This window comes from Sycon ciliatum, chromosome 8, assembly GCF_964019385.1.
Source record: "Sycon ciliatum chromosome 8, ocSycCili1.1, whole genome shotgun sequence".
NCBI lineage: Eukaryota > Metazoa > Porifera > Calcarea > Leucosolenida > Sycettidae > Sycon > Sycon ciliatum.
Genome location: NC_088650.1, coordinates 8,207,174 through 8,218,655, shown reverse-complemented (window position 1 = coordinate 8,218,655; position 11,482 = coordinate 8,207,174). Strand labels below are relative to the sequence as shown.

The 11,482-nt window shown below is 47.8% G+C and overlaps 1 protein-coding gene and 1 non-coding gene across 2 annotated transcripts; one reads left to right on the top strand and one right to left on the bottom strand.

Moving 5' to 3' along the window:
- The first annotated feature begins 178 nt into the window (after window positions 1–178).
- Trnar-ccg (transfer RNA arginine (anticodon CCG)) lies at window positions 179–251 on the top strand. The gene has a single exon. It is a non-coding gene; the product is annotated as a tRNA-Arg (tRNA).
- Window positions 252–2,214: 1,963 nt separating this feature from the next.
- On the bottom strand, window positions 2,215–8,160 carry LOC135823189 (uncharacterized). Its single transcript, XM_065336034.1, has 2 exons — window positions 7,785–8,160; window positions 2,215–3,469 (listed from the first exon to the last, which is right to left on the bottom strand). Exons 1-2 carry the CDS (start codon window positions 7,903–7,905, stop codon window positions 2,997–2,999), a joined length of 594 nt encoding a protein of 197 aa, XP_065192106.1. The 5' UTR covers window positions 7,906–8,160; the 3' UTR covers window positions 2,215–2,996.
- Window positions 8,161–11,482: the final 3,322 nt, after the last annotated feature.

Sequence of the window (11,482 nt, the reverse complement as noted above, 5' to 3'; positions counted from 1 at the left end):
AACATCATACAACCAAGAGTATTATAAGCCCCCAAGAGCGTGCAACTTCTGATATAACACCCTTTCTATGGGGTTCCTTCCTTTGTACGTACAAAAAGAAACGTACCCGAGACATTCTGGCATTATAGTGACTGGACATCAGTGTCTTAGTGGTCAATGCACCCTGGTATAAATGTCTGGCCTCGTGGCCTAATGGATAAGGCGCCAGCCTCCGGAGCTGGAGATTGTGGGTTCGAGTCCCATCGAGGTCGATAATTTTTTTCTTTTTTCTTTGCTGCATCTGCAATTCTGCACACATTCAGTGTACGACAAGGAGTTTTTCTTGTCTACAGTCCATTTCAAAACTATAGACGCGCGTACCTACAGTCCATTTCAAAACTATAGACGCGTACCTAGGCAAAAACCGTTATGCCAGCATCTATACCACATAAAATCTGTGATCACTTTGTGCATAAAATTTTCCAAATTGGGCGTCTGTTATCCAATCCTTTAGAAACTATATGAGAGTAATTGTGGAGCGATCCTGAGCAATATTCCGAAAACTATTCTCAAAAAGTTCCAGCCAAATTTGAAATATTTCTAAAACCCTACGCGTCTATAGTTTTGAAATGCACTGTAGGCAAAAACCGTTACGCCAGCATCTATACCACATAAAATCTGTGATCACTTTGTGCATAAATTTTTCCAAATTGGGCGTCTGTTATCCAATCCTTTAGAAACTATATGAGAGTAATTGTGGAGCGATCCTGAGCAATATTCCGAAAACTATTCTCAAAAAGTTCCAGCCAAATTTGAAATATTTCTAAAACCCTACGCGTCTATAGTTTTGAAATGGACTGTAGGTCGTAGTGACTCCCTTTGCTGCTTTTCGAACCGGCTCACATTACCATTTTACCGTATCACTGAGGTAATTTCTCTTGTGCATTGCTGCTTGCCGTACAGCAGGTGAAAATGCACATAAGTTTCCTGTTATCACCACCTTACGGCACGGTGATTTAGCACTGAACCTATGGTATGACCGGTTTTCTATGATTCATGATGACCTAAACAAAAAAACTTCGCCGTACATAGTACAGTAACAGCCTTTTTTACGGGCAAAATAAACACGAAGAATATTTTTTCCCAAGTGCTAGCATGCTCCACATAATTATGTAACTTCAACTCAAAGTTCTAGAAAAAAACACGAAAAACACACACACACGTACATGCTGCAGTGGTGTCAACTGAAATTCGCTCCCTGGCCGAATGTTTACGTTCGAATGCTGCAGAGTTTCAACGAATCCTAGCGAGAAGCGTGCATGCCCTTGGCGTACTAGCAACGTGCGTTTGGCATTCATGCCGCACTCTCTGCTATTGCATTTGTGTGTGTGCACTACTGCATACACTTGTACCGTTCTGTAACCCTCCCCATCTTGATGTTCATGATCATGTGTTAGGGGCCATCTGTAATTATCGATCTTTTTCACCAAGAGAAAAAGTTCCGTTCATGGGTGGGTGGGTTGAGGAGAGTTTCGTTATGAAAAATATTGATAGCTGAAACATCAGTCCATTCTATATGATCTAGCTGTCAAGTCGATATATTTTTCGTTCATGGGGGAGGGTCGTAACTAAACTTAATCGATAATTCCTGATGGCCCCTTATGGTGTGACTGTGAAATACAGCAAGCGTTAACTACGTAGCCGCCTGGTAGTACCAGGCGCGTAGCCTGCATGGGGCACGGGGGGGGGGGGGGGGTTCTTGGCATCTCTGTTTTACATTCTCTTACTTGTGCGTGTGTGTGTGTTTGCTTGAGTATTTCTGCTTTTCATCTATTGTGTTTCATGTCAACTCTTCATAATACAATCATAGTGGGTAAAATTTGTGGTAACGACTTCGATGATGATAGTGATAAGAAAGTTGGTTGCTCGAAGTTAACGTTTGAGCTCGCTCTTTCCCACCAAGAGCGTGCAGGGAGCCGATTGAGCCTTTGACTGGGCAACCTGCAATCAAGCACATGTTCAGCTCTATACACAATGTTTCGGGGAAGTTTAATGTTACCTGCATAACTTGTGTTGATCACTGCAAGTTACGGAGCACAGGATCAATGCGCCCACTTCTGGCCGATTTAGGGTCTGTGTTTTTGCCAGCTTTGCCTATGAGTATAGGTAGCAACTTAGCAAAGCATACCACTGCAATAGCCAATGTGCTTTTCCTCTATCATTAGTATGCAGCGATAATGTGACACGTTGGTGGAGAACGATCTCAAGGTGTGTCCATATAGCAAAACATGCACTGTGTACAGACGTGTGAACATCAAGTGGGAAAGAGTTTGCTAAAACAAAAGAGGAGAGAGCCTCATCACTCCGTGTGTTTGTAGATAGGGGAGGGGGGGGGGGGGGAGCAAATATGAATATACAACATCACACCATGTAAAGGATCATGGAGGGTGAAGGGGGGGGGGAGGGGGGGAGGTAATCAAGCCAGGATATTGGGAAAAACTCAACCAGATATATTGCTTGTGTAAGATTAGTGTGGCCAATACAACCAGCAAATACCAAACTGCACTGGTCAATCTATAAACTTGGTCACATACGGTGTAATGTAGTGCAGAATATAGAGAGCCGGTCCACGGCTGTGGAGAAGCGCACTCAAACGGGGAGAAACGAAACGCGGGTGTTGACCAACAGAGGAACATGCTCAACGGTTCGAAATGCACACGTCTCTCTCTCACTCACTCTCTCTCTCACACACACACGCATGCATGCATGCACGCACACACACCACACACACCACACACACACACACACACACACACACACACACACACACACACACACACCTGGTATTGTGAGGCAGGTCCTTGTTCAGTCGTGACTCAGCAAGTGATGGGTTATCTGTGTCCTTTGCTGAACTTCATACCTCTGGATAGGTAAGTAGCACACACTGGCACTTAAATTTCACCATCTACACTATACGCATGTTGATCAAATTCAGAATTTCTTTTTACATGGCATTTTCACACAGTTAGCAGCTTGGTCTGGAAGTGAGCGAACGCGTTCTTGCCGCTCAGTCGGCGACTGCTCTGGCGTTTCAAGCGTGCCTGGTGCTTGCTTAGCTGGCTCCATCGCACGGCGAGCAGCACGACGATGGTGACGGACACGACGATGAGACAGACCGAGAGGGCCATGACCAGCACCATGGCCGGGTTCTTCCACCAGGCGGCAAAGCCGTGCTCCACAACGGTGACGGCGGCAGCGGAACTGGTGGGCTGCCCGGACGGTCCGTCACCGCGGCACAGGATGATACCGCTGTCGATCAAACACCTGACGTCGGTCACGTGACATCGCTGCCCGTGCCGCTGAGCAAAGTCCTCGTCGTCCATGATGGCGTCTCCAGCCACTCCATCACCGCTGGCGCCCGATGCCGAGAAGTCGTCAAGGAGGTCCACGCACAGTGGTAGATCATCGGTACGCGTGTTTTCCACAGCCACTGCCACAGCCAGAAAGACAAGATCAGAGAGAAACACAGCAAACACCCTGCTTCAGTGGAACAGTGCAGTAAAGTGATCATGCTCCTAGGCTGAGGGGCGGTAACAGGCTGCACTTTTCAGCCAAGACACTGTATTACCGAGCCGGTCGAATTATAGAGAACCCTCCGGAATAGAACTCCATATCCCATAGTACGTTATGGCTACAGTACAGACAATACAGAGATGGCTACGGTACTGTACAGTCAGTGTCCCTGCTGTTCTTTGCCAATACGCTAATGGTTTCTGTTCCTTCTGCTGTTGCTGTTGTTGTTGTTGCTGTTGTTGCTGTTGTTGTTGTTGTTGTTGTTGTTGTTGTTGTTGTTGTTGTTGTTGTTGTTGTTGTTGTTGTTGTTGTTGTTTGAAATCGTTGATTCTCACGATGGCCTGTGGCCAATAAGCGAAGTTGTTGTTGTTGTTGTTTGTTGTTTGTTGTTGTTGTTGTTGTTGTTTATTCTCACGATGGCCTGTGGCCAATAAGCAAAGTTGTTGTTGTTGTTGTTGTTTGTTTGTTGTTGTTGTTGTTGTTGTTGTTGTTGTTGATTTTATTTTAATTCGCAGTGACCTAAAAGTATGGTCCGAGACGGACAATGAAAGAACTTTCTAGGAGACAGGAAGCTTATCAAGGAAAAAACACTACAAATGTCAAGCTCTTCATTACATTGTACCACCAGCAAGGACTCAGGCATTCATGAACCAGTTTTCGGGCATTCTCTTCAAGTGAAATACAAGCAACTAGGACCAGGGAAAGGTATGGTCCGTGATGGATAAAATACTAATAGCATCAGAACTTGACAAAAGGGTGGTAACCATTTTTTAAACTAAATGATCAATTTAGCTAAGAATAGCATTGTACATGTACGAGGAGAGACGTAAAGGAAAGAGAAAAAAGAGGTGAGAAGTGAGAAACCTACAACACAATGTGCAAAGACAAACACCCTGGCCTAGGACAATACTATCACACTAGCCCTTCATTATGACTGAGTCAGTGACAGGGCCACGTATAGTGTGACTGTGAAACTGTCACCAGAGGAACAGACAGATCCGCATTGAAGTGGCATGGCAGCAGGGGAGCAGTTTCTGACGAACATTTTTGTGGTGTGACTGACACAGACTGACAGGTTGCGCGCAGCTGATTGTTCTTGTCCAGTCACAGCCACCCTTCTCCGCCTCGATCTTCACAAGGCGTCAAGGGGCAAGCAACCAGTGAACCATTATTTACATGGTCCATGGTGGTTGCATTACAATCATGTAGCCATGCCAGGGACTCGACTGTCAGAGTAGCCAAACGCATGATACTATGACTCTGAGTATGAGTATTGATAGGACCGGCCAGTCAAATGGTCGGTCAATCTGCACTGAGTAGATCTACCGACCGTCTACCATCTCATGAGACACTTGACGACGGGAATGTACTTGGCTGCTTCACACTTCGTCAGCCAACACAAATATTCCAGGGTTGGGCCAGCTACTAAAGTAAGTAAGTTAGGAGTAGACTCTACGAGCAGTTATCATGGTCATACAGATGCCCTTGACACGTCTCGGATCGCCGACTCCAGTCCAATGCTAGGGCACGCACAGCAGCGACACTCTTTAGTCTTTCTATTTTCCTACTCATCTTCTCTACACCAAGGCACTTGGCCGGATTTCCGTTTCTCAGATTGACAGTTCTTTTGCTTCGCTCCAGCCAGCTGCTTCCACAGGCCTCAGGCACTCCACACAGGCTACAGCTGCTGGCGCTACAGCTCAGAGATGATACACCGCTACGAAACCAAGCTGTCTATTGAGTTACCTTGGGGGAATAAAGTAGAGCCGAGGGGAAACGGAACAAGCACAGTGAGTGATCCATGGTGTTCCGGCGAAACGCTCGCGCAGGGCCCCACGGAGAGTATTTTGAATCAGGCAGTCTGCATCTCTTGCTGGCTTTGGGCTGACTGAAAAAAAGCCTTTAGAGTACTGCTTTGTTCGTGTGAGATCAGGGTCAATATGACGGCAGGCGACGTTACATGTCCGGACGCGGTGCACAGTTCTGCAAGCGGTGTTGATGTAGGGTGTGGTGTGGCTGGGAGGAGGTCTCATTGTCACTAGCACGCGATATGATCCGTCACCTTTGCTTGGCTTGAGGCTGTGGTGTCGCAAACTGTAAACACTACAAACACTGCGAGTTGGAGTACAGTGTGCGTTGAGGTTGAACCAACGTCAATGTGTCTCCCTACTACTACTAGTCCCTAGCCACCACATAATCATTGAATACTGAACCCGCGTCATGTAACTACTTATTGTAACGTAATGTTGTCTGCCTATCTTAGTATCCATGGGCAGTCCTCCAGTTTCCACTTGGTGTCGATGTCTAGCTGGTGAATGACATTATTTTTGTAACCCACCTTGAATGTAATCCATCTTACTATTTTATCGGAAAGAACCATTGGAAAGAAGAACCATTCGGCCTCCATTCTATGTACGCACCACTGCCATCGATGTTATTTCCTTGGCTTTAATAGTGACTAGAAGTAGAACTGTTGTGTATTACAGCGTAGTGGCATCATCTGAAAGCCTGGAACAGAGCCGGCCCAGGCGTTACAGATAGTTCACCTTTACACACCAACAAGTATTTGACCATAATAAGTATTACTTTAAAATCTTGTAGGACGCATCACGCAGCTTCATAAGTAAAAATTTGGTTTGTGAGCAACACTGGCTCACACTCAGTCACTGCTTTTCACCAGAAAAATATTTTAATTCAACGTTTCGCTTTAATATGAAATAACCATCATCAGGAATGAAGTATTACTTATTACTACTGAAGTAGTAGATCTACCACAAGGCATCTCTCACCATGTACACACACTGCACGACTGTGAAGTGTGGATGATTTAGCGAGGAATAACTACTGTATACATACAGCATTCATACATGCAAGTCTAAATCGTATCTACAATCCATGGACCGGTGTTGCCTGATGATTGCCAGAGCATGAAACTTGAAGTAGCAGCAAACACGCCTTGATTGTCCTTGTTGTTTTGTTTGGAGTTGATATAGAATGATACATCACATGGACTTGGCACATATCCTACTCTGACTGAGTGTGAAGCTATTCGAAATCATTGCCTCAGAAATAGACGCCATCTGAGCACGTCAATTGGCAACATCCAGATTTCCCGTTCAGGCGGTAACTACTATTTGAACCTAATGGTTTGTTTGTATAACGACACAGTGGTCATACATGTACTTGTATGCACTGCTTATTACGGTTATTGTGTGCTCTCATACTCATAGGTCGAAATGCGACATTTATGAACAACTAGTATAAATATTGGAGACCAGTCAGTTCATGTCATCAGTGATTGTGCTACACAACTTCACAAGTACAATTATGTAGCGTTAGTGCCAATCCCGGGAAGTCACCCTGGGCAGGAAAGCAGGGTCTTTATCTGTTTATATTGGAGTGATGTACCTAGTCCTTACTTCACTGTTCCACTGCTTGAGCTCTTGGTGCGGACTGCCATCTCTGAACCTACTCCCTGCTCCTAACCGTGCCGCGAACACAACAATAGGGACTTCCACTTCCCCTAGACCAAGAGAAAGTGAATGGTTTCTGACTCGTCCTAGATCCTGTAGCGTAGAGTCAGTGAACATATCGACGTACACATGTCCCAATGTCTTACATACACCGATACAGGGACTGCAGTACAGTACAGTCATGTACTGACTGGGCATCCGGTACAAGACGAAAACAAAATGGCGTCGACAGTTTCAATGGCGGACGCATTCCATTGCGGAAGACCGACTCGCTACAGGCGCTCGCCAGAAACTGACCGTTGGGACTGAGAGGTTATTGCTTAGTTTGAGTCCTTCAGTCAGCGTGGCACTAATATGTCGAGACTGCTCAATCCCAGGGCACAGGTTGTGAAGAATCGCGCTGCATTGTCCGGTGGGAGATTCGCCATGCACAAGCACTCCATTGCCCCATTTCACGATGATCTTCGTGCCCCACACAGGAAGTCGAAGATCAGTAGACCGCGACAATCCGGCTCCATCTGGAGAAGGCAATGGTCGTCGAATCAAGATCACATGGAGCGGTTTGTTTACGACCACCAGCAAGGAGCTACAGCTACAGATAGGATAATGTAGCTGCTCTCTTCCTTCAAGTGTTTTCAGTAGAGTTCTACTTGGCTTCCATGCCACCTGCAGGCGTGCCCAGTGCATGCAACAGGTGTTTATGACCTGAACAAATGGGCTGAAACTGACCAACAACAGTGCACGCCAGCAAACACTCACCTGGAGAAGATTGAACAGGTCTCGTCCCTCCCATAACTAACAGCAGAAGCAGGGCATAATGACCCGCAATCAACATCGCCGTGCCCATCCCTCTCCGACTGGACGCCAAGGAAGAGCCCATCTCCGCGCGGACAGCGATCCAGAGGATGTGGCCCGCACAGCCTTGCAGTTACCAGCAAGCAGTTGACGACAGAGTCGGCACAGCCGGATGCCAAGCAATGGCGAGTACTCCTCCACGACAGTGCCAGCTAGTCCTTGGCCAAGCCACAGTAGCTGCCCTGAGAGTGCGTGCTCCAATCCTGTGTTGCAAAGCAAGCGAACGGCAAGCTTCATACTCGTAGTTCATACCTTCACCTCTGCCTCTGTATGAATGTAGTGTTCGGTTGACCGGATGGCGTGCTCTTTGTTCCCACATACATGTACACGTAGTCCATCATGGCTCTCAACTGATCGTCCCCATCAGGTCTGTGCAGACTGTGGATCTAGATTCTAAATGCCTAGAACTGACCCAAACTCCTGACCGCTACCGCACACCGGCGTTCCTATCTGCCGCATGCCTACACCGACCCCGAGGGCGAGTACTCACGCAAAGCAAGGCGAAACTCGTTACCGCGTTTTGCATACTCATCCCAACGACGTGGTTTTCTGTGACTTGTGTGTACGTGTACATCCGATGCAATATGCCTGTGTAAACACCACTGCCACTGGTACATGGTGCATGTTGCTGATATCTAGTACTACAGACTACAGACTACAGTACAATCATGTACATCCTTGGCCATTGGCATTGGGCGTAGTACATGATGTGCTTGCTTGCTGCACTGCCGGAGTTTCTCCTGAAATCGGATCGCCACCCGACACCGTCCAGCACGCGCGCCAGGCTTTTCACGACCGATCACGCGCCACGTCGATGTCGTCTTGCATGCGTGCGCCGTACCTAGCACCTGTGGTCCTTTTGACCTAATGCTGCTGTGTACGTGTATGACTATGTGTGTTCCCCCTCCCCCTCCAGCTAGCTCCCCTCAACTGGCTCCATCGATCCATGGCAGTCAATGCACTCATGTCGACCATGCTTTGTTCGAAGCCGGAGACTCTCGAAGTCTCGTGTACGGACAAGCGACATTGCAGTCCGGGTTCGAGGGTGATGTCGCTTGCTGGGCTCATTACTCCGATATTGACATACATGGTACTAGTAGTAGTAGTACACTAGACTACTGTCTGACTGACTGGCATAGCAGTCTTCACTTGAACAGTATACTGAGTACTGTATTTACAATAGTACAAGTCATGTAGCTACTAATACTGAGTACTAAGTAAGTTGAAGCTCACAGCATGTACTGTACATGACATTGTGCAAACTGCAAAGTCAATGACTTTGTACAATGTACAATGACTAAATGTAGTTGTAGTCAAGAAGGAGGTGAGCAAGCCGCCAAAGCATTGTTCTCGCGTCCACATTCCACACCTAGAAAACCGCACAACTACAAACAATTCATTTGTAGCGTTTCTACCAGGGCTGTGTGCGCAGGTACTAGGTCTGACAGTACATGTACTGACGAATTACTGATAGACATGCGCATATGCCAGGCAGCGCAGGTACATACATGTACATACAATGTACAATGTCAATGTACGTTTCTACAAAGAGTGAAAGACGTCGTTCGTTCCCGGTCCCTTCCTTGACTTTGATCAGCCACAAGCTGTAGCCTGCTGCAGTACTACTGTAAAACAATCCGGCCAATGCTGCACATGGACATGGTACTACTAGTACTAGTGCTAGGCAGGATGTTTTTGGCGAACATGGTTTGTCATGCTGGTTCGAATCGAATCCCTGATTGGTCGTACGTCGGATGTAGATCTACATGACATTCTGTACATACCTGTTTTTACTACCTCACCTGAATTCAGAATCAGCTCAGGTGTGCCGCAAGGGAGCATATGGGGCTCCAATTATGTTTTCCTCCTAAATAATGATTGTCAATGACATGGAGGACCACCTCCCAGTCACAACCCAGCTCGCCATATATGCAGATGACACTAGTACGCTATATCAGTGCATCCCGTCCCTGACCGCTCTCCCGGTTGGCCTAGCGAAGCTCCAGACTGCTGTGGATGCCCTAGCAGAATGGGGTCAGAGCTGGAAGATCACATTCTAGCCCACAAAGTCCCAAGTCTTGACGATTTCCCATCACCGTCAACCCTGGCCGATTCCTCCAGCCACTTGCAATGAGGCGGGCATAGAGGAAGTGGACGAGCTGAAGTTGCTTGGAGTGCTCTTAGATCGGAGCCTCTCCTTCCGCTCCCACATTCGACAAGTAAGTTACATGTAGTTGCAGTCCGTGGTCTTGGCTTCATGAGGAAGGCTCTGACAATTCTCGACAACAAAGCCAAGTATGCCGTGTACCGCGGCTTCGTCCACCCCGTACTTGAATACTGCCCACTGTCATGGTTGGGAGCGTCCCAGTCTACCCTGAACCAGCTGGACCAGGTACAGCACGGAGCCCTAAAGCTCATCGGCCCGGGGTCGTATCTCCCAAGCCTCACTGTTCGGCGTCAAGTCGCAGCACTCACATGCCTGTACAAGCTGCACTGGATTGATGGTCCCCCAATCTTGACCACCCTGATACATGTACCCCCGAAGGCAGTTGCTAATCAGCACCGGCGCTCCGCTCGCCACCAGAAAGAGGAGCGGCACCAGCACCGACTAGCACCGACACTGCCCGCCGGAGCCCGTGATAGTGCTCTCCGATCGTTCCCCCACGCCACGATCCAAGACTGGAATCGTCTCCCATCTGCCCTGCTACGCAACCTTCCCACGAAGAAGGGAATGCCGGCGGCATTCAAAGAAGGCGGCTACAAGTCTCTCCGCAGTCGAGACTGCCACTCAGCCACAGGTGCCCTCTGAACCCAATTCTGAACACCCTCTCCGCTTGCACCCTCTCGGCTTGCACCCTGACTCCCCCCCCCCCCTAATACTACAGTCGTCCCTCTCTAATCCGGCACTTTATAAACCAGCACCCTCTATAAACCAGCACAATTTTCAGTAGCCAAATGTCCTCTTCATGTACATTGCAGCAGTAGATCAGATTTGTTAATCCAGCACCCTCCCTAATCCAGCAGATTTCCCGTGGCACAAATAGTGCCGGATTATAGAGGGACCACTGTAGTACATATATCATCTTTCCGTTTTTCACCCTCTATACAATAGAGAGGTTAAGATGCACGTTATTTCCGACGTGACGCGCAATTTCACGTCAAATTTGGCGTAAAACTCCAAATTTCGACGTGAGCAGCAGGTCACTCGCGTTGATTTTTCGACGTGCGAGCAAATAACGCGAGCTGAACTTTCGCGTCACGTCAGAAATAACGTGCATCTTAACATCTCTATTGTACTCCCCCCCCCCCCACCCGCCCCCTGTGTCTACTCTTCCCCATTTTCCCGACCCCTGTGTCTACTCCTCCCCACTGTTCGGTGCACTAAAGTGTCGCTGAAGCCGAGACCTCAGGTCGTCGGAGATGCTCCAGTTTCACCACCACAGCTGTGGCTGTAGCCACCTCTATCACGCAGTATTCTATTCTCGAGTTTCGTAGTTTCTCATTTAACCCTTTGAGGTGCCACTGAACGCGTGAAAATAAAAAGAATACTCCTACAGTCCTAGCTACCATCCCCTCCTTATCTCACTATCGTCTACAGGCTT

Excerpts from the sequence above, each read along its gene's own strand:
- LOC135823189 (XM_065336034.1), bottom strand. The coding sequence starts at position 7,905 with ATGGGCTCTTCCTTGGCGTCCAGTCGGAGAGGGATGGGCACGGCGATG. Across the intron at positions 3,470-7,784 it reads ACCTGTTCAATCTTCTCCAG|TGGCTGTGGAAAACACGCGT; the intron begins GTGAGTGTTTGC and ends TGGCTGTGGCAG.